The sequence below is a fragment of the Periplaneta americana genome, chromosome 4 (genome assembly GCF_040183065.1).
Source record: "Periplaneta americana isolate PAMFEO1 chromosome 4, P.americana_PAMFEO1_priV1, whole genome shotgun sequence".
Taxonomy (NCBI): domain Eukaryota; kingdom Metazoa; phylum Arthropoda; class Insecta; order Blattodea; family Blattidae; genus Periplaneta; species Periplaneta americana.
In genome coordinates, this window is record NC_091120.1 from 175,671,312 (window position 1) to 175,690,539 (window position 19,228).

At 35.2% G+C, this 19,228-nt stretch overlaps 1 protein-coding gene across 3 annotated transcripts in view; it reads left to right on the forward strand.

Annotated features, from left to right (window-relative positions):
• The window catches only part of ArgRS (arginine--tRNA ligase-like protein), a 62,526-nt gene extending 43,452 nt beyond the window's left edge, over positions 1-19,074 (forward strand). Inside the window, exons 10-12 of one of the 3 annotated variants that reach the window (XR_011331875.1) lie at positions 1,836-1,977; positions 6,972-7,160; positions 14,879-19,074. Coding sequence is in view for 1 of the 3 variants with exons in the window: in XM_069824398.1 (XP_069680499.1) it covers positions 1,836-1,977; positions 6,972-7,081 (252 nt within the window). In the remaining 2 variants the exon portion in view is untranslated. Of the gene's footprint in view, positions 1-1,835; positions 1,978-6,971; positions 14,858-14,878 lie in introns of those variants that run through there. The other 2 variants (XR_011331874.1, XM_069824398.1) reach the window with 2 other exon arrangements.
• Positions 19,075-19,228: the final 154 nt, after the last annotated feature.

The window sequence follows — 19,228 nt, forward strand, 5'->3', positions numbered from 1 at the left end:
ATAATTGAATGACTACATCAGGCATGCTCACAAGCAAATGGTGAGGGAAGTATCTGGTGCTCCCAACCCCTCTCATACAATTAGAAGATATTAATGTGACAATTTTCTACATCTAGTGTGTAACCCAGTTGTTCCCAACCTTTTTTGACTGACGACAAACGCCCACGATACCGCAACACACTTATTTAATAATAATAATAATAATAATAATAATAATAATAATAATAACCACCACTTCTTTTCTTCTGGAGAAAAAAGTGGTCGAATTCTGGTGTAGAATATTTTATAGCGGACGGGGAGATGGTGTGTCAAAATTTTCAAAATTAGTCCTGAACTGTGTGAAAATTATTACACTTCTGCTCTAATTTCAGGATCAAAAGAGGTTACTGTTCACTGCACGGGAATTTTGTCGTTTTTAACCTCCTTTTCGTCCAACTAAGATTTCCAAGATCTAAGTGGAATTCAAAGAAGAATTATATTAAAAACATAGTTATTCACACAGATATTGGTTCTGTGATGAAAAATGCGGAATTGAAAGTAACCACTTACTACTTGAACTTGGCGGAACTTTGGCTATAGGTTTAACATACACAATTTTTCTTTCAAACTCAAACAGATGGTATCCCATTTAGATAACAATGTAAGCCTATATAACGAAAATTAACTGTTTTTTTTTTTCTCGTAATCAAGTTTCAAATTATATACGTTAAATCTGTTTACAAAATAAATAAATCTTCCTGACACTCACTGGAACATAGACGCCACTTTTTCATATTTATAAGTTTGTTGAGGTTAGGTTCATATGCTAGTAAGGAAAGACTGAGAAGACAAACAAGATGAAAGTCTGAGAGCAGTGTACGTGTATCATTTTTAATGTGGTTCACTTGAGAAAAGGCTTGTTCGCAGATATAGGTTGTACCAAAAACTGACAACACTTGCGCTGCAAAGTAACGTAACTTCGGAAATGTGATATTTGGCAAAGACTTATACAATTCCCATCCTTCCCTACCGAAACAAATTAAAGAGTAATTTCTGTAACTCAGATAATTCGTTTTGCAAATCGTAAGGAGCTTCGGCCACCGGCGTAGCTCAGTCGGTTAAGGTGCTTGCCTGCCGGTCTGAAGTTGCGTTCGAGCGCGGGTTCGATCCCCGCTTGGGCTGATTACCTGGTTGGGTTTTTTCCGAGGTTTTCCACAACCATAAGGTGAATTCCAGGTAATCTATGGCCAATCCTCGGCCTCATCTCACCAAATACCATCTCACTATCACCAATATCATCACCATATCATTGATATAGCGTCGTTAAATAACCGACTAAAATAAAAAAGGAGCTTCGGACACTTGGAACTTGAAAGGATTACAAAAAAGGTGCAATTCTGAAAACTGTTTTTCAAAAGAGTGAAGCCATTCCGAATTCCCGAGATATCATCCATAACCTTTAACTAATCCGTAAATCCTTCTTAATACCTATATTGTCTTTAAAATACCAACAGTTTTTGTTTGTAGGAATCCTTGAGTATCCATGTTTACATACATATAGATAACTACATATTTTCTTATTGAATAATGGTCTCAGTTTAGAATTCATAGATATTAATTTGGTTGGTTGTTAAAAGCTCAATATTAGTGTAGAATTCATTACCCATGTTATATATCGTAATTGGACCCTCTGTAAAGGAACAAGTATATTTACAGAACTCTAAGTCGTATAACTTCATGTATACCAACTCCTGTATGTTCTGCAAAGCTCTCTTAGAATCTAGATGTTCCTATACCCTTGATGTAATGGTTGATTGATTTATTTGTAAAATAAAGAAGCCGTTTTATGTTGTCAGGTGCTGCTTCGTTTCCCAGAAGTCCTCATGAAAATCAAGAAGGATCTGTGTCTGCATCACCTTTGTGACTATGTCTATGAGATCGCCACTACATTCTCAGAATTCTACGACAACTGCTACTGTGTTGAAAAAGACTCAACAGGTAAAGTAGAGCTATTGTCTATACAAAACTAGAAAGATATTGATAGTTCTCTCTCTCATACGTGGGAAGGAAGTGACATTGTGAAGTTGTACGGTAGTGCAATGCGGCTGATTGCACCGCCTGCCTGCTGTGTCGGAACTGAGCAGTTGACACGAACTCGTCAATTTGTATCATACAGTACTCTGTGACTAGACAAATACAATAGTAATAATAATAATAATAATAATAATAATAATAATAATAATAATAATAATAATAATAATAATAATAATAATAATAATAAATAATAGCTATTATTATTATTATTATTATTATAAGAATAATATTATTATAAAAATAATAAAAGAGTGAATGAATGTGAATATGGTTCAGTCTGCAAACGATATATGTAGTGCAAAACCAGAATCAATATTTCATGCTATAAATTTCGAGTTATTAAGGAAAGATACACATTTTAACTCCATGGACTACCTTCATCAGCTAATAATGTTTTGTGGAGAAGAGTCAGGCCTACATAAATCTGAGTGTAATAATGTGACGAACAGTACAGAAAATAATGGGGCGTGTGGTTTATCTGAGCCAGGTGTAGCAGATGTTAGTAATAATGACGCGTAATCAATTAGGTCTATTTCATTTTATCCCGATGACTTACAAGGGCAAAAGATGATAGTGATTCTATTTCTGGTGATCCTACAAGGTGCATAGTAAATTAATCCCATTGATATCAAATCACTAACTGAAGTTAACATTACTCAAAATCTCCAATAGATTCTATGAGATTCCTCACTAATATTAACAGCATCAAAATGACAATAGAAGAAAAAGCACTGATTCAATATGAAAAACTTATTAGATTACCAGGAAACAATTGGCATTCATACAGTCCTCTCTGTAGATTGAAAACTCAAAAAAGTTTCATATCCATTGTTCAAGAATTAAAACAGAAAATCAATATCCCGAATTTAAAAGAAAACCTACAAATTAAACCAAACCCTTTAACTCTATTAAATATGGAATATAATCTAAATTTAACAGAAGAAATACTGAAATCAGAAGTAAACACTGAAATACTAAAACAATTGTCTTTAGAGACAATTAATATTAGGTACCCTCCACAAAACTGGCTTCATTTATACACCGACGGATCCTTGATCTCCAGAGAACAAGGTGCCGGTGCAGGTGTTACATGCTGTCTCTTCTCACTTTATAGATCTCTTGGGTATGGAACAACAAGTTTTGATGGAGAAATCATTGCAATAAGTGAAAGTCTCAGGAATCTTCTATGCCACATCAGTAAATTTAGGAATGCAGTTATATTGTCAGACTCCAAAGCAGCTATTCTATCAATAGTCTCTAAACACACACCTTCATCTCAAACAGCAGAAATAACTAAAATGCTCTCTCAATTAATATCACTCAATAAAAGAATTGTATTCCAATGGATACCATCCCATTGTGGAATCCTGGGAAACGAGAATGCGGATGCTTTAGCAAAGAAGGGCAGCACTGCTACTTACAGACCTGTTACTAAATCTACGTATTACTCTGTGAAAAGATATATTAAATCTACATACTTAGACTTCAACAAACAAAATTTGATAACACAATCCCAAGGGAAAAAATGGAACTCTCTGCATCAAAATCCACACTTAATTCCCGATTTACCACGAAAATCGTCTGTAGTTGCATTTAGATTGGCAACAGGCCATGATTATTTGGCCAAACACCTGCATAGAATTGGAATATATCAGTCCCCTAACTGTCCATTGTGCAACTCAAACCAAGAAATGGATTCGGAACACCTCAAAATCTGTGCTTCAGTGGCTGGTCATGATAATATCTTTGAAAAATATTGGAGTGCAAGAGGTCAAATGACTTTATTGTCAAATGCCTGGCATTAGAAAACAACAACAACATTACTCAAAATATGGACAGTGATTTTAAAAATTCACACAGGCAATATATTGAATTTCCGAGGTATACTTAAGTAAAAGCTTGTTTTACATAGCTTTTTTGCCATATGAGATAGTGTTATTTGAGCATTAGTAGTTACTTTTTTCTGTTTTGTCGCCATTCTAATGATGCATAAACAGCTCTTAAAAAAAAAACTTAGAAACAGGATCTACACAACTTGTGACAACAAAGCAAACAAAGCAACCACTCTGTGAAAGAATGCAAAGCAAGACCATACAGAACAATAAAGAACATCACTGCTGTGTAGCACTGCATAAGGCCTACTATCGATAGAGATGCACTATCGAATATGCCAGTAGTAATCTCATCGAGTCCATATTTTTGTCTTCATTATGACAAAATTCACTTGAAAAGTATACCTTTAAGGTGGAATTTTCCTTAAACCGAGTTTCCTTAAAAGCGGGAATTAATTACATTATTTTTATGGTAATTTGGCTGGGACTTAACAGAGAATTCCTTAGAAACAGAAATGTTAAAACGAGGTTTTATTACATACAGTAGACCCTCGATTTAATGGACTTCGGATTTAACGGACTTATTTTAAAATCTCTATTTCTAGATTATTTTAGGCAGTTTCCATCTTTAGTAATAAAGAAACAGCATGCAGTTGGAAAGCAACTGAAGTTTGATGCTTTCTTCATTCAGCCTACTAGTTCACAGCAACCTTCTTACTTACTTATTGACTTTTAAGGAACCCGGAGGTTCATTGCTGCTCTCATATAAGCCCACCATTGGTCCCTATCCTGAGCAAGATAATCCAGTCTTTATCATCACTCACACCTCCCTCAAATCCATTTTAATATTATCTTCCCATCTACGTCTCGGCGTCCCCAAAGGTCCTTTTCCCTCCGGCCTCACACCTAACACTATATGCATTTCTGGATTCGCCCATACATGCTACATGCCCTACCCATCTCAGACGTCTGGATTTAATGTTCCTAATTATGTCAGCTGAAGAATACAATGCATGCAGTTTTATGTTATGTAACTTTCTCCATTCTCCTGTAACTTCATTCCTCTTAACCCCATATATTTTCGTAAGAACCTTATCCTCACACACCCTTAATCTCTGTTCCCCTCTCAAAGTGAGAGTCCAAGTTTCCCAACCATAAAGAACAACCGGTAATATAACTGTTTTATAAATTCGAACTTTCAGATTTTTTGACAGCAGACTGGATGATAAAAGCTTCTCAACCGAATAATAACAGGCATTTCCCATATTTATTCTGTGTTTAATTTCCTCCTGAGTATCATTTATATTTATTACTGTTGCTCCCAGGTATTTGAATTTTTCCACTTCTTCAAAGGATAAATTTCCAATTTTTATATTTCCATTTCGTACAATATTCTCGTCACGAAACATAATCATATACTTAGTCTTTTCGGGATTTACTTCCAAACCTATCTCTTTACTTGCTTCAAATAAAATTCCCGTGTTTTCCCTAATCGTTTGTGGATTTTCTCCTAACATATTCACGTCATCCACATAGACAAGTAGCTGATGTAACCCGTTCAATTCCAAACCCTCTCTGTTATCCTGGACTTTCCTAATAGCATACTCTAGAGCAAAGTTAAAAAGTAAAGGTGATAGTGCATCTCCTTGCTTTAGCCCACAGTGAATTGGAAACGCATCTGACAGAAACTGACCTATACGGACTCTGCTGTACGTTTCACTCAGACACATTTTAATTAATTGAACTAGTTTGTTGGTAATACCAAATTCAATAAGAATGTTATATAAAACTTCTCCCTTAACCGAGTCACAGCAACCTTCTACCAGTAAATAAGTGCTTGCATATTCTTTTGTACTATTAGTCACTAACAGAAAGGAGTTTTTTTTTGTTACTAAAATGGTCTGTAAAATGTTTTTTTATTGCTATACTGTATTTATAATCGGACCCTAATACTATATAGTGTTTCTTTTTAAAATAGTAATACATTGTACTGTACTGTAGTGTTAAAATTTCAGTGTTGTATTATAAAATAGCAAGGAGATGCACTATCACCTTTATTTTTTAACTTTGCTCTAGAGTATGCCATTAGGAAAGTCCAGGATAACAGAGAGGGTTTGGAATTGAACGTGTTACATCAGCTACTTGTCTATGCGGATGACGTGAATATGTTAGGAGAAAATCCACAAATGATTAGGGAAAACACGTGAATTTTACTGGAAGCAAGTAAAGAGATAGGTTTGGAAGTAAATCCTGAAAAGACAAAGTATATGATTATGTCTCGTGACCAGAATATTGTACGAAATGGAAATATAAAAATTGGAAATTTATCTTTTGAAGAGGTGGAGAAGTTCAAATATCTGGGAGCAACAGTAACAAATATAAATGATACTCGGGAGGAAATTAAACACAGAATAAATATGGGAAATGCCTGTTATTATTCGGTTGAGAAACCTTTATCATCCAGTCTGCTGTCAAAAAATCTGAAAGTTCGAATTTATAAAACAGTTATATTACCGGTTGTTCTGTATGGTTGTGAAACTTGGAGAGGAACAGAGACTACGGGTGTTTGAGAATAAGATTCTTAGGAAATTGGTGCTAAGAGGGATGAAGTTACAGGAGAATGGAGAAAGTTACACAACACAGAACTGCACGTATTGTATTCTTCACCTGGCATAATTAGGAGCATTAAATCCAGACGTTTGAGATGGGCAGGGCATGTAGCACGTATGAGCGAATCCAGAAATGCATATAGAGTGTTAGTTGGGAGGTCGGAGGGAAAAAGACCTTTAGGGAGGCCGAGACGTAGATGGGAAGATAATATTAAAATGGATTTGAGGGAGGTGGGATATGATGATAGAGAATGGATTAATTTTGCTCAGGATAGGGACCAATGGCAGGCTTATGTGAGGGCGGCAATGAACCTCTGGGTTCCTTAAAAGCCAGTAAGTATTATAAAATATTATCCTTTAAAAATTCGCGATTTAACGGACATCCCTTAGCCCCTATTAGTCCGTTAAATCGAGGGTCTACTGTAAATATCTTGTGATTTTTTTTTTTTTATTTCAGGTGAAATTAAGAAAGTGCACATGGACCGACTACTCCTTTGTGAAGCTACAGCCTTGATTCTAGAGCGTAGTTTTCACATCCTGGGCTTGAAGCCAGTGTCTCGTATGTGAGGCACAATACTCACAACACACTTCACTGCCTGCAACAGGGTTCGAACATGTCGATATTATCTGACATCTCAACCAGAAGGTATGAATGTAACCACTTGCTCAAAGTGCCAAAATGCTGGTTTTGTTTCTCTTATAATTCCAATATGAGAATATTAATATGCAGGCAAGATTGAACCATTTATAATGTTGCTGAATGCTATTCTAGCAGCTGTATGCTTCTTCACAAGTTAACAGTAACTGATTTGCCGTCTAAAATACCAAATGAAATCACTTAAAACAATTTCGATTAATTAGATAATAAGTGGGAATACAATCTATCAGTGGCGCAGCATCAATGTAAGCTAAAAAGCTTAGCTTCCCCAGTTAATAATAATTTCATAATAAACCTGCAGTTTATGGACAAAATTATTTATTAATTTTAATAGAATTTATATTTACATGTTAAATATTGTGATGCGGCAGCTCAGGATGATTTGTGATGCAGCAGTAAACAAGAAGCCTGCACACACCAGCTTCCAAGCAGACTGGTTTCTTCTGTGTAGTCCACCCCGCAGGTTTTCCATCCCTTTCTAACTAAACTACCCTAGTTGCAAGGCTCGCAAGAAGTTAGCTTTAACATTTAAAATAAGTAGTTTCTGAGTTATCGCTTTTCGTCAGTTGTGTTCAGTTGAAGTGTTAGTGTGCATTGTGGCTGATATAATAAATAGTGAGCGAAATAACAGTTCCTGACACCAATTTACTTGAATTTTTTATGACAATTGTATTATCAAGACTGACTTACGAAAAAAAGTGTGATTTAGAAAAGAAATGACCGACTCCCTTGCTGTCAATGAAGGACACAACCAAAAGACAGACGCATACTTACGTAATGATACTAATATTGTGATTTCTCTAAGTATGACAGGGAGTGAGCTAATGTTATACGTATACGTGTCTATTTGTTAAGAGATATGTGTAAACAGTGAAATCGTATTTTACTGCGTACCATTTGAGGTCATGCCTTATTGGTGTAACTTACGATGTTCCAACCAATCTTCGACTGCTGGCTTGACATTGACTACTATTTATTTTAAGACTGTATTTTTGTAATACGTTTTCTCATATTGCATGAAAGACAACTTGAGTTAGCTTCCCCTGCTCAAAATTTCATGCTATGCCACTGCAATCTATGTGACATTTGTGAATTTTATGCTGACAGATGGGCCATCCTGTTGACCTGAGAGCAATTTCCCATCCTCAGACGAGTACCTGATAAGCCTGAGCCCTGCCTGGAGCCCCATACCATTCCTTCATTAGCATCAGAAACCCGTACTGGAAGTACCCGAGAAATATCCTCTGTAATGTCTGATTTATGCACCACAAATTCCATCACGACCTGGCAGGGGATCAAACCCGAGCCACTTGGATATGAGATCAGTGTACTAGCTGTGAGCCTCTTAGATGTGGTGAGGATTGTTAAACTGAATAACTGGAGTGGAATTTCCATGCCAGTCCCAAGTTTAGATTTAGATGAATCTGAATGGAATTTTAAGTAGACAAAGATGTTTAGGGCAGATTTTCTCGGAGCAGTCCACTTTACACTGTTATTATGTAATGTATATTCCTCACTACGGAGACTGAGATTCGAAACTTGGCCACATGTGATATTTCTAATAGACATAGATGTTCTGAAGAAATTTTTCATCTAGTTTTTTTTTCTGTTACTGTTACTTCAACTGTTGCTCCATTCTCGTTATGAAGTTCTCTATTACTTAAATAAACCCTGCACTGATTGTTGTTATTGTCATTTTGTTGTAGGATAAAACACTGTTTATTTTTGGTAATTTCCAAATTAAATGTTCAAAATGTGCTCCATTTTGGCTAGACAATAATACAGCCTATTTCAGAACTCCTCTACATAGCATTGCCATAGTATCAAAACCATACATAAATAACGTAAATCCAAACTTCGGCTCTTATTATCCTATATTCTGATTAAAATTTCTGAAGAATACGTTTGTAATGCATATCATAATATTCATTAATATTAGTCTGTGTTTCTAACCTGAAATAACTTGTAATCAACGTAGTTTTATTTTCTTCAGCTCTTGTTGGCTGTTGTTGGCTTGTTGGCTGCCAAACCAGGAAACAATTGGCATTCATACAGTCCTCTCTGTAGATTAAAAACTCAAGAAAGTTTCATATCCATGGTTCAAGAATTAAAATAGAAAATTAACATCCCGAATTTAAAAGAAAACTTACAAATTAAACCAAACCCTTTAACTCTATTAAATATAGAGTATACTCTAAATTTAACAGAAGAAATACTGAAATCAGAAGTAAACACTGAAATAATGAAACAGTTGTCTTTAGAGACAATTAGTATTAGGTACCCTCCACAAAACTGGCTTCATTTATACACTGACGGATCCTTGATCTCTAGAGAACAAGGTGCAGGTGCTGTCTCTTCTCACTTTATAGATCTCTTGGATATGGAACAACAAGTTTTGATGGTGAAATCATTGCAATAAGTGAATGTCTCAGGAATCTTCTATGCCACATCAATAAATTTAGGAATGCAGTTATATTGTCAGACTCCAAAGCAGCTATTCTATCAATCGTCTCTAAACACACACCTTCATCTCAAACAGCAGAAATAACTAAAATGCTCTCTCAATTAATAATACTCAATAAAAGAATTGTATTCCAATGGATACCATCCCATTGTGGAATCCTGGGAAATGAGAATGTGGATGCTTTAGCAAAGAAGGGCAGCACTGCTACTTACAGACCTGTTACTAAATCTACGTATTACTCTGCGAAAAGATTTAGTAAATCTACATACTTAGACTTCAACAAACACAATTTGATAACACAATCTTAAGGGAAAAAATGGAACTCTCTGCATCATAATCCACAGTTGATTCCCATTTACCACGCAAATCGTCTGTAGCTGCATTTAGATTGGCACCAGGCCATGATTGTTTGGCCAAGCACCTGCATATAATTGGAATGTATCAGTCCCCTAACTACCCATTGTGCAACTCAAACCAAGAAATGGTTTCGGAACACCTCAAAATCTGTGCTTCAGTGGCTAACCATGACAATATCTTTGAAAAATATTGGAGTGCAAGAGGTCAAATGCCTGGCATTAGAAAACAACAACAACATTTTCAATAACAACAATTCAGATTGCCAGGTGATGATAGAAAACAAAAGACATGAAACAATTTAATACTATTTCTGATTTAACTATAGGGATACCATTTGAAATTTCAAAGGAGGTGGGGATGGTGAAGGGGATAAAACATAAAATGCAATTAACACTGGTTTTAAACTTCCCTGTCAATATTTAAATTGATGTGTTTTTTTGTTTAAGTTAAATTTAATTGAAATAAATTGCGAAATTTTGAAATGAAAGCCTGGTAAATGCAACATTTTTTGTCATCAATAATTTTACAATTTATGTAGATTTTAATACATGGCTGCATTCGTTTGTTGACAGAATGGAATTTTCCATAGGAAAAAAAAAAAAAAAAGAAATTATGAAAATATTTCTTAAAATTCGTTATTATCAACGTTTCGCAAATAAAACGACAAATGTTGCTGGAATTCGTTAAAAAAATTAATGATATTTTTTCGCGTTTTTCGCTATTCAAAATATATTTTATGAGGTTATGAGAAAGAGTATAGAGAAATGATGAAAAATGCTAGCAAAATGACAGCAATTCGCGTTATTGTGTCTCGCAAATTTCATGGTTCTCTACCTATATGTCATCTTTCCATCTTCTTTTGAGCTGACTTGTGCTCCCTTTTGCAATTGGGAACCTAGTTCTTGCTATTTTTACAATTCTTCCAGACTTCATAATTTAAACTATGTAGGCCTATATAGAGAGACCCATGTATGATTTGAGAGTGCATATGGATGCTATAGGTCAGCCGTGGCGAAAATGTGATCGTGCGCCGAGCCACTGTGTAACCTGCAACGTGCATAGCAACTATGGAGGGAGGCGAACACCTGAAGGGGAAGTGAAGCAATGGTCTGACTTATTAAGGGATTTTCATTTTCCTTACGTCAAGCACTTAAATATAATTTCATACAGTACAAGGCTACAAACTAATGTTTAGTACGTGTAATGAAGAAAGAAATGAATAAGAAAACGTAGGACACATTATCACAACCTAAAATTAACTGTCTGCAGAATGTCTCTGCGACAGAGTTTCAAAATCAGGAATTATGTCACTTACTGCCAGTCGTAGTTGATCACGAAGGTATTTGTCTGTTAGTCGTGATCTAAATTTGGTTTTTACTATTTTCATTGTTGAAAATAATTTTTCACAAACGTAAGTTGTAGCGAACATGGCTTCAACAGAGCAAGTGAAAGAACGAAGCTTCGGATATTTATTTTTTGGCAAAGATTTGAAAAGTTCAACATTTGTCAAGTTCTTACATCTAGCTTTCATTTAACATCACATTGTAAATCTGTGAGTTTAAATTGAAGAGCTAACCGCATTATTCGTACATCTGCTGAAAAAGGATCGACGTACAATAATAATAATAATAATAATAATAATAATAATAATAATAATAATAATAATAATAATAATAATAACACTTAACTTTCTAATCTTTCGTAAGTGATAAAGTATAATGCCGTTTTATGTTATATGACCGTTTTCCTCGTAATACTTGTGAACAAATAATACATTTAATATTCGCATCATATTGGCAGTAAAAAAATGCGTCCTCCCATTCTACTTGAAACTTTCGTTTTTGTAGAGGTACATGGTTTCGAGAGAGACATTGCGATGATATGCCACTCGCAGATCAGAGACAAGTACAAATGGAACGGAGTTTGACTCCGGTGAGTAAGATGGTGGGGGTTGGAGGTGGTAGAAAGCAAGAGAAATGCACAGCTAACATTGCGAGCCACAATGTGCTTGTGAGTCACATTTTCGCCACGGCTGCTATAGGTTATCGGCACTTACATCACATCCTCTCACATAAACTGAGTCACCCATGTGGCGAACAGTGCGTAACTGCGCTGTAGTGTTTGTCATTCTAGTGCAGTAATTCTTTACACTATTGGGAAGAGAATTTTCTAGTGGAAATTTGTTAGAAAAATAAAAATGTTCTAAAACATGTTTAAGTGCATTCTTAAGTTTTGTCGCAAATATCCTAAGTCTCTCGCTCTCCAATTATGCTTAATTAATTATTTATTTAACATTACATAAAACTTCATTCCATTCACCTGCATTAATTCAATCTTAAATAATGAAATATTTAATCATTACTAAGTTTGAATTCTCATATTGCAAGACTTCGTTATTTATTTAACACATTGCGTTAAGCTTCATTCCGTTCATCACCATTCCTTCTTATTCTAATTGAAACCGTCTTAGGAAGCGAAAAATAAAGAATTTTATTGAGAACATACTGAGTGTGAATGTGGTGAGCTCTTGGCATTGCAGAACTTGGAGATGAAAGTAAAAACTGTTTCATCTCTAGGGCATGCAGTCATGAAAGCTTTTATTGATCTTGCCTTTTATTAATGTTCCAAGGATGTCAGTCAGTAGAGTAAGTAAAGAAGTGGGGAAATTTTTTCTTTTAAGTCTCGTTCTTTTGTGTATATTGTTGTTTGTTTACAGATTGCCTTTAAATATTTAATTTTGAGTTTAAATTCAGAGGTGCCAACTATTGCGGATTTCCCCCCCCCGCCCCTCCCCCTTGCTATTACGGTCAAAATGAAATTATTACGAAAAAGCAAAATTATTACAGCAAATACATAGGTCCTGTATTTAAAGAAAATTCCATTCGATATAAATTTCTTAAGCACGAAGATGTAGATATTTTACATAGAAAAAAATGTCTCATATTCGTCTCTTGAATATTCCCAAATTTGTTTAATGAAAGTGAACATGACGACTTGAAGAGGGGTTTGCAGCTTACCAATGTGATACTTCTCCTGAATGCATTATAAATGAATTTAGAATAGATACAAACAGGGTCAAAATTGCAGATTTCAGAAATGAAAGTTGTGTTTGCAGTACTAAGTGTGCTTCACAGTGACCCTCCTACGAAATGTCTCCAATGTTATGAGAAAAATCCATACAGAATAAGCCTACATTAAATACATTGACACAGAAATCACTTCTGATCCAAAAAATCAATGATGTTACCATGTTTCAAGCAGAAATTTGCAGAAAAGCAGCTGCTAGGTGCAAAACATGCCACAAAGCATTTTTTTTATAGAAGTGGGGAGGAGGAGGCATGCACACACTCACTAAGGGATTACCGATAACTCACTTGAAAGGTTGGCACCTCTGGTTTATATTTGACAAACCTTGGGAGCATGTTCCTCACACCAAAACATGAAAAAAGTTCATATAAACATATGTCCGAAAATCCTTAGTTTTTTAGTTGTTAATGAAACATCTGTTAGATATTGTCAGGTTGGTAGCAAGTGTTACAACTTTAATCAATTCAGAAACTCAGAACAAATGTTCAAAATGTTCTCTTCTTGCTTCCACACATACATGCACCCTTTCAAATATTCCCACACGGTGTCAAACGGTTTTGCAGACTTCCATGACACGTTGATGAAGTGTCCCTGCATTAGGAACGCCTGCTGCATAAACCAATTGTTTTAGATGACCTCACAGATAAAAATCCACAGGATTGAGGTCAGGGGAACATGCAGGCCATGGAATTGGTCCTCCCCTACCTATCCATCTGTCATGGTAGATATCAGCCAGTGCATGTCGAACAATGTGGCTAAAATGTGCTGGAGTCCCATCATGCATAAACCACATGTTTCTTCTTATTTGCAAAGGCACATCCTGTTTCTGAATTGATTAAAGTTGCAACACTTGCTACCAAGCTGAAAATATCTAACAGATGTTTCATTATGTTCTTTCGTTAATAACTAAAAAACTAACGATTTCTGGACATATGTTGATATGAACTTTTTTTCTTCTTTTGTTGTGAGAAATATGCCTCCAAGATTTGTCAAAGTATTTCTGAAACACCCTGTATTTATAACTGGTACAGATGCTAATTTCAAATATGATTTAAAGGAAATACTTCCACATATTGTGAGAAAAGTAAACAGGTGTTACCAGTAATGCCTTTCAAAGAAAGAAATAATATAAAGACAAATATAAAAATTCCTTTTATGTCACAGTACTGAATGTCTGGACGAAAGGTATCCAAAAGCACAAACGCAAAGAGAATCACTCAAATTTTTATCTATATCTCACTCAAGAACATGCATCAGGTGGTTACCTTGGCAAAATAATGTTTTTGTTGTTAAGTAATGCTGAGTTCTTGGCAGTAAAGCCATTAACTGTCTTTATTTCCAGTATAATAATAATAATAATAATAATAATAATAATAATAATGATTTATTTTAGCTGGCAGAGTTAAGGCTGTAAGGCCGTCTCTTCCACTCAACAAAAAGTGTATATACATATGCATGAACTTACAAAGAATTCAACAATTTGATTTAGATGAGAGTTACATGTATACAAGAGTTATTTACAAATTAAACAACAAAATACTATGAACTATTAATTAAACACTGAAATAAACTGTGTAGCAGAATTAAACTAAAATACATAGAATGTTAATATATTTCAAATAATATTAGATAATAGAAAGAGATTATTATGAGACAATTAAAATACAGCACAATCAGGATGATGTCTAAAGAAAAAAGTAACAATGTAGTCAGTGATATTTTAAATCAGTATGATTGGAGTGAAATGCTAATAAGGTTATCTTTTAAGCTGTTCTTAAAGGTGTTTGTTGTCTTGCAGCCCCTAATACTTTGTGACAAGGCATTCCATTGATGCGAGGTGGATATTGTAAAAGATTATGAATAACAAGATGTTCTATGAAGAGGTATACTTAGCGTGCCACAGATAAGTGATCTGGTATTTACGTCGTGGTTAGAGTACAGATAAGAGAAACGAGACGAAAGGTAATTTGGTGTTGAAGTGTGCAGAATTCGAAAGAGTAAAGACAAAGTGTGTAAAGTTCTACGTTCTTTAAGTCGGAGCCACGAGAGACTTGCGAAGGACGGTGATATGTGATCATATCGTCGGATGTTGCACACGTATCTGGCACACATATTCTGAGCTCGCTGTAACTTGACTGACAGTTCAGAACTTAGGTCACTTAACAAAACGTCACAATAATCGAAGTGCGGCATTACTAGGGTTTGTACTAGGGTAAGTTTTAGTTGCTGGGGCAAGAAGTTTCTCAAGCGACTCAAACAGTGAATGGAGGAACAGATTTTTTTTTTATCTTTCTTTAACTTGAAAATTCCAACTTAGATTATTATCAAAAAAGAAGCCAAGATTTTTTACGACAGATGAATAAGGGATTAGCGTGTTGTTAAGGGTAACAACTGAAAGATTACTGTTATTAAGGGAGTTAACTAAACGCTTACGTCCAATAATTATAGCTTGAGTCTTACTTGGATTAAGTGCGAGTCCGAAATTGGCCGCCCAAGTGGAGACAGTGGCTAGGTCACAATTTAACTTGTCAATCGATTCATTGATCGTATTGGGTCTGGAATGTATGTAAAGTTGTAGGTCGTCGGCATAGAGGTGATATCGGCAATACTGGAAGTTCTTTGATACGTCATTAATGTAGATAGAGAAAAGTAGTGGTCCTAATATGGAGCCCTGCGGCACTCCCGTCTTTGTGCATCTCCATTAGGAGAGTGATATAGCAAAAAATTATAACCGTTTTAATGTAGGTACCATATTTTTATATTATGATGGGTGTGTGACCGAAACTTTTTGGAGGACCACACCTGCCATTGGTTAGCGGAGCCATATGACGTAGCCGGGAGGATTAGCCAACAACTCCACTGATCTTATCTCCTCTTCACCACTTAGGGGACGTTTGTGCATGCTGAACTGGCATTTTCTTCATATTTGACCGCTGTAACTTGGTCTCGAGAGCCGTATTTGTTAAAAACAAGTTGCACCACGGGAAAGTGAGAAAGGAGTTTGAGTAGAAGGGGTTATGGAATGCACTTCACTACCCCTTGAAAGCTAAGTCTATTAACAGCTGTTCATTGTCATTTTAGAATGCAATATGGACATAAACTTCGAACATAGGAGAACATCTGGCTCTGAGACAAGTAGCTGAGGACTGCAGACATCTGTTTTCATATTTTGAGTACCTTTGGATACTTTTTGTCTCGACACCCCATATATAATGTTGTGTATTTTCAGTAACCCAGTAAACGTGTTAAATAAAGAAATTATAGTGAATAGAAATAATTTTATTGAAACCAATATGTTTCCACATATTGTTGGAAACATGTCTTGGATATTATTTTCTAAAAGTAATGTCCACCAGGCTTTTCAATGCATTGTGTCAATCATTGCAGAAGTCTTCCATTAAAAAGATGGAGACTGATGTCATTATTCTCAAGAATGCTTGCTTTGAAGTGAAAAACTCTTTCTTTCAAGTAGGAGCAGTAAGGTCTGGGGTTCCAGATGGCCAAGGTGTATCCCCGAAACGAGAAATTACTCATTCTGAAAATAATACTCACAGTGTGTCCATACTCAGATATGCAGTATGGCGCCATCTTGTTAGAACCAACATTTTGCAACTTTTGCGAGAAAGTTGTAAACTGCAGACATAATATCGGGCAGAAGAAGTAGGACTTTGCACTGTAGCGACTTGCACACAATATTCCCAGGAGTTCTGGCAGTTTTGAGTGTGGATGCTGTTTGTTTACAACTAATCCAGTTTGTTGCCATAGTTATATCCATTAATGTATCATTTTGCATGAAGAAGTTCATCCCTGACCATGTCCATCACCAAACTCTCTTCTAAAAGTACGCTGAACATCAGCAGATTGCTGGTTCTTGTTAAACACTCAATGCAAAATATATGCTATTGAATTGGCTGCCTAACCTTACTTACTTATGACTTTTAAGGAACCTGGAGGTTCATTGCCGCTCTCACACAAGCCCACCATCGATCCCTATCCTGAGCAAGGCTACCTAACCATTGCTACAAAATTCCAACATCAGCAATCAAGTTCCTCAACAACTTAAAATTGGGTCACTGAAAATGCGCCACCTTGTATAATATGAAATCACAAAAGAATTCCTTTTTTTTCCATTTACTGATCATGTTTGACGTCTGAATATTTATTTATAAAATTTAAACTTCTTTTCTGACATTGATGTATTCAGTTTATTTTAACAGAAGAAGAAAAAATGTAACATGTGAACTGCATAAATTTGAACTCAATTGATTTTATGGATTTTCATGAAACTTGTAACATTCAAGTAAATAACTGTATATGTCATATACAGAGCTTTTCACGTACGAGTTGGCCAGTCATGTGGCAGATCTGGCTTTGGCAGCCAGAGCTCTTACTCCCGGGCAGTGGGATAAAATATTTACCCAACTGAAACCACTAACTTTGTTATGATTCTCACAATTACCTAAAGTTGCTGTAATGTGTACTTGTCTTGAGGCATTATTAACACAAAATCTAAACCACTTGTAACACATAAGCATTAAATTAATCACTTCCAAAGTCGACACAGGCTTTGGTAAGACTGAGGAACGAAGAAAAGTAAGCCAAGGTCGTGGAGTTACAAGTCAGATCACCACTCTGCTGTGGCACGTCGACCACCCAACCGGTCAACTTGTATGTGAAAGGCACTGTATTTTCATGAAAGTACTGTAGATGATGTGGACTAACAATGTATGAAATACAGCAATTCTTACAGGATACTAGTACTCAAAAGTCATTCTGAATAAAACTTTACTTGGCATTCTTCACTTTCGCCTGTGGGTATTATCAGCTGATGAGAAAGGTTGCTATAGTAAAAATAAAACCAGAAATAAGAACAAAACTAAACAAAAAATATTTTATAAATGAACAGAATATTATTAATAAGATTCGGAAGATCAATTTTGAGTTTTCATCTCTGTGTTATTCCTGGAAGTAGCTCCAGATGTTAGAGATATTAATCTCAACACAGTTGAAAACTCAGAATTCTTCTAAAGACAAGCAGCATGAAAGGCAAAAACCTTATGGAAAAAAAGAGTTAAAGTATATTAAGGACACATTTGTGATAATAAGTATGCCAAGAAAGACAGCAGTTGCTGTATTCAGAATGTAGTTAGGTTATAATTGTCTAGTTGGATACCTGTCTGATCAGAAGTGCATGATGTATACAGAGAAACAGATAGAAGTACAAAGGCCTTGTATGTCGGTAGTAATAACATATTGTAGTTGTAAGTTAGAGAAGAAAATAACACAAATCAGTTAATCCTTAGTGTAGTTTTACAACTAACAAACCAGCCAATGATATGTTATTATTAAAAAGATTCGTACTCATCTGTTACTGCATCATGTTCTGTAACCTATAAATTTTCACTGTTTATAATGAAAATGTCACTGTTTAAAAGCACTAGACCAGACGTTAAGTTTTACCTGTAGTTGCAGATGGATCTAACATTATTTTAAAACTAGATGAAATTAAATGAATTCTTATAACTTACTTTTGACACAGAAGTGGTAGGCATTTTATCATATATAAAAAGTGGGAAATAAATTTTTATTTAAAAATGTACTTTTACATTAACCCACTTCGAAATGAGAATTGATTGACATCCTGGTATTATTTTCTCAATATCTAGTAGAAACATGGACTAATTTTGTTATTTATTAACTATACTGGCACAAAATGGTATTAATGCCACGAGCTAACTGCTGACATTTGTTTGTTAACATAGTGTCTTTATTTCTGATAGTCATAAGCAGCAAGTGGTAAACAGGTGAGAATTCATTAAATTCTTCTGTTTAAAACAGATTCTTGTGATTGTATCCTGAATATATGATCTTTATTTGGTTAGAGGTGTACGTAACCTATATGCTGAAGCTGTGATTTGTCTACAGGAAAGTGTTGACTTTCCAAAAGCTAAATGTCATCCTAATGGGCCAACAAATAAATTATATTTATGCATATTTATCCTCCTTGTGTATTTCATGAACCACCTACAGGCCATTTGTTATCTCATTAAACCAAATGCTTATAGTAAGAACCTTTTGGTGGGAGTAAGTGAGCTAGCTACAAGAGGAAGCATAGCAAGGGAGGAAAGCTTTCCAGTGTACTTTTTTC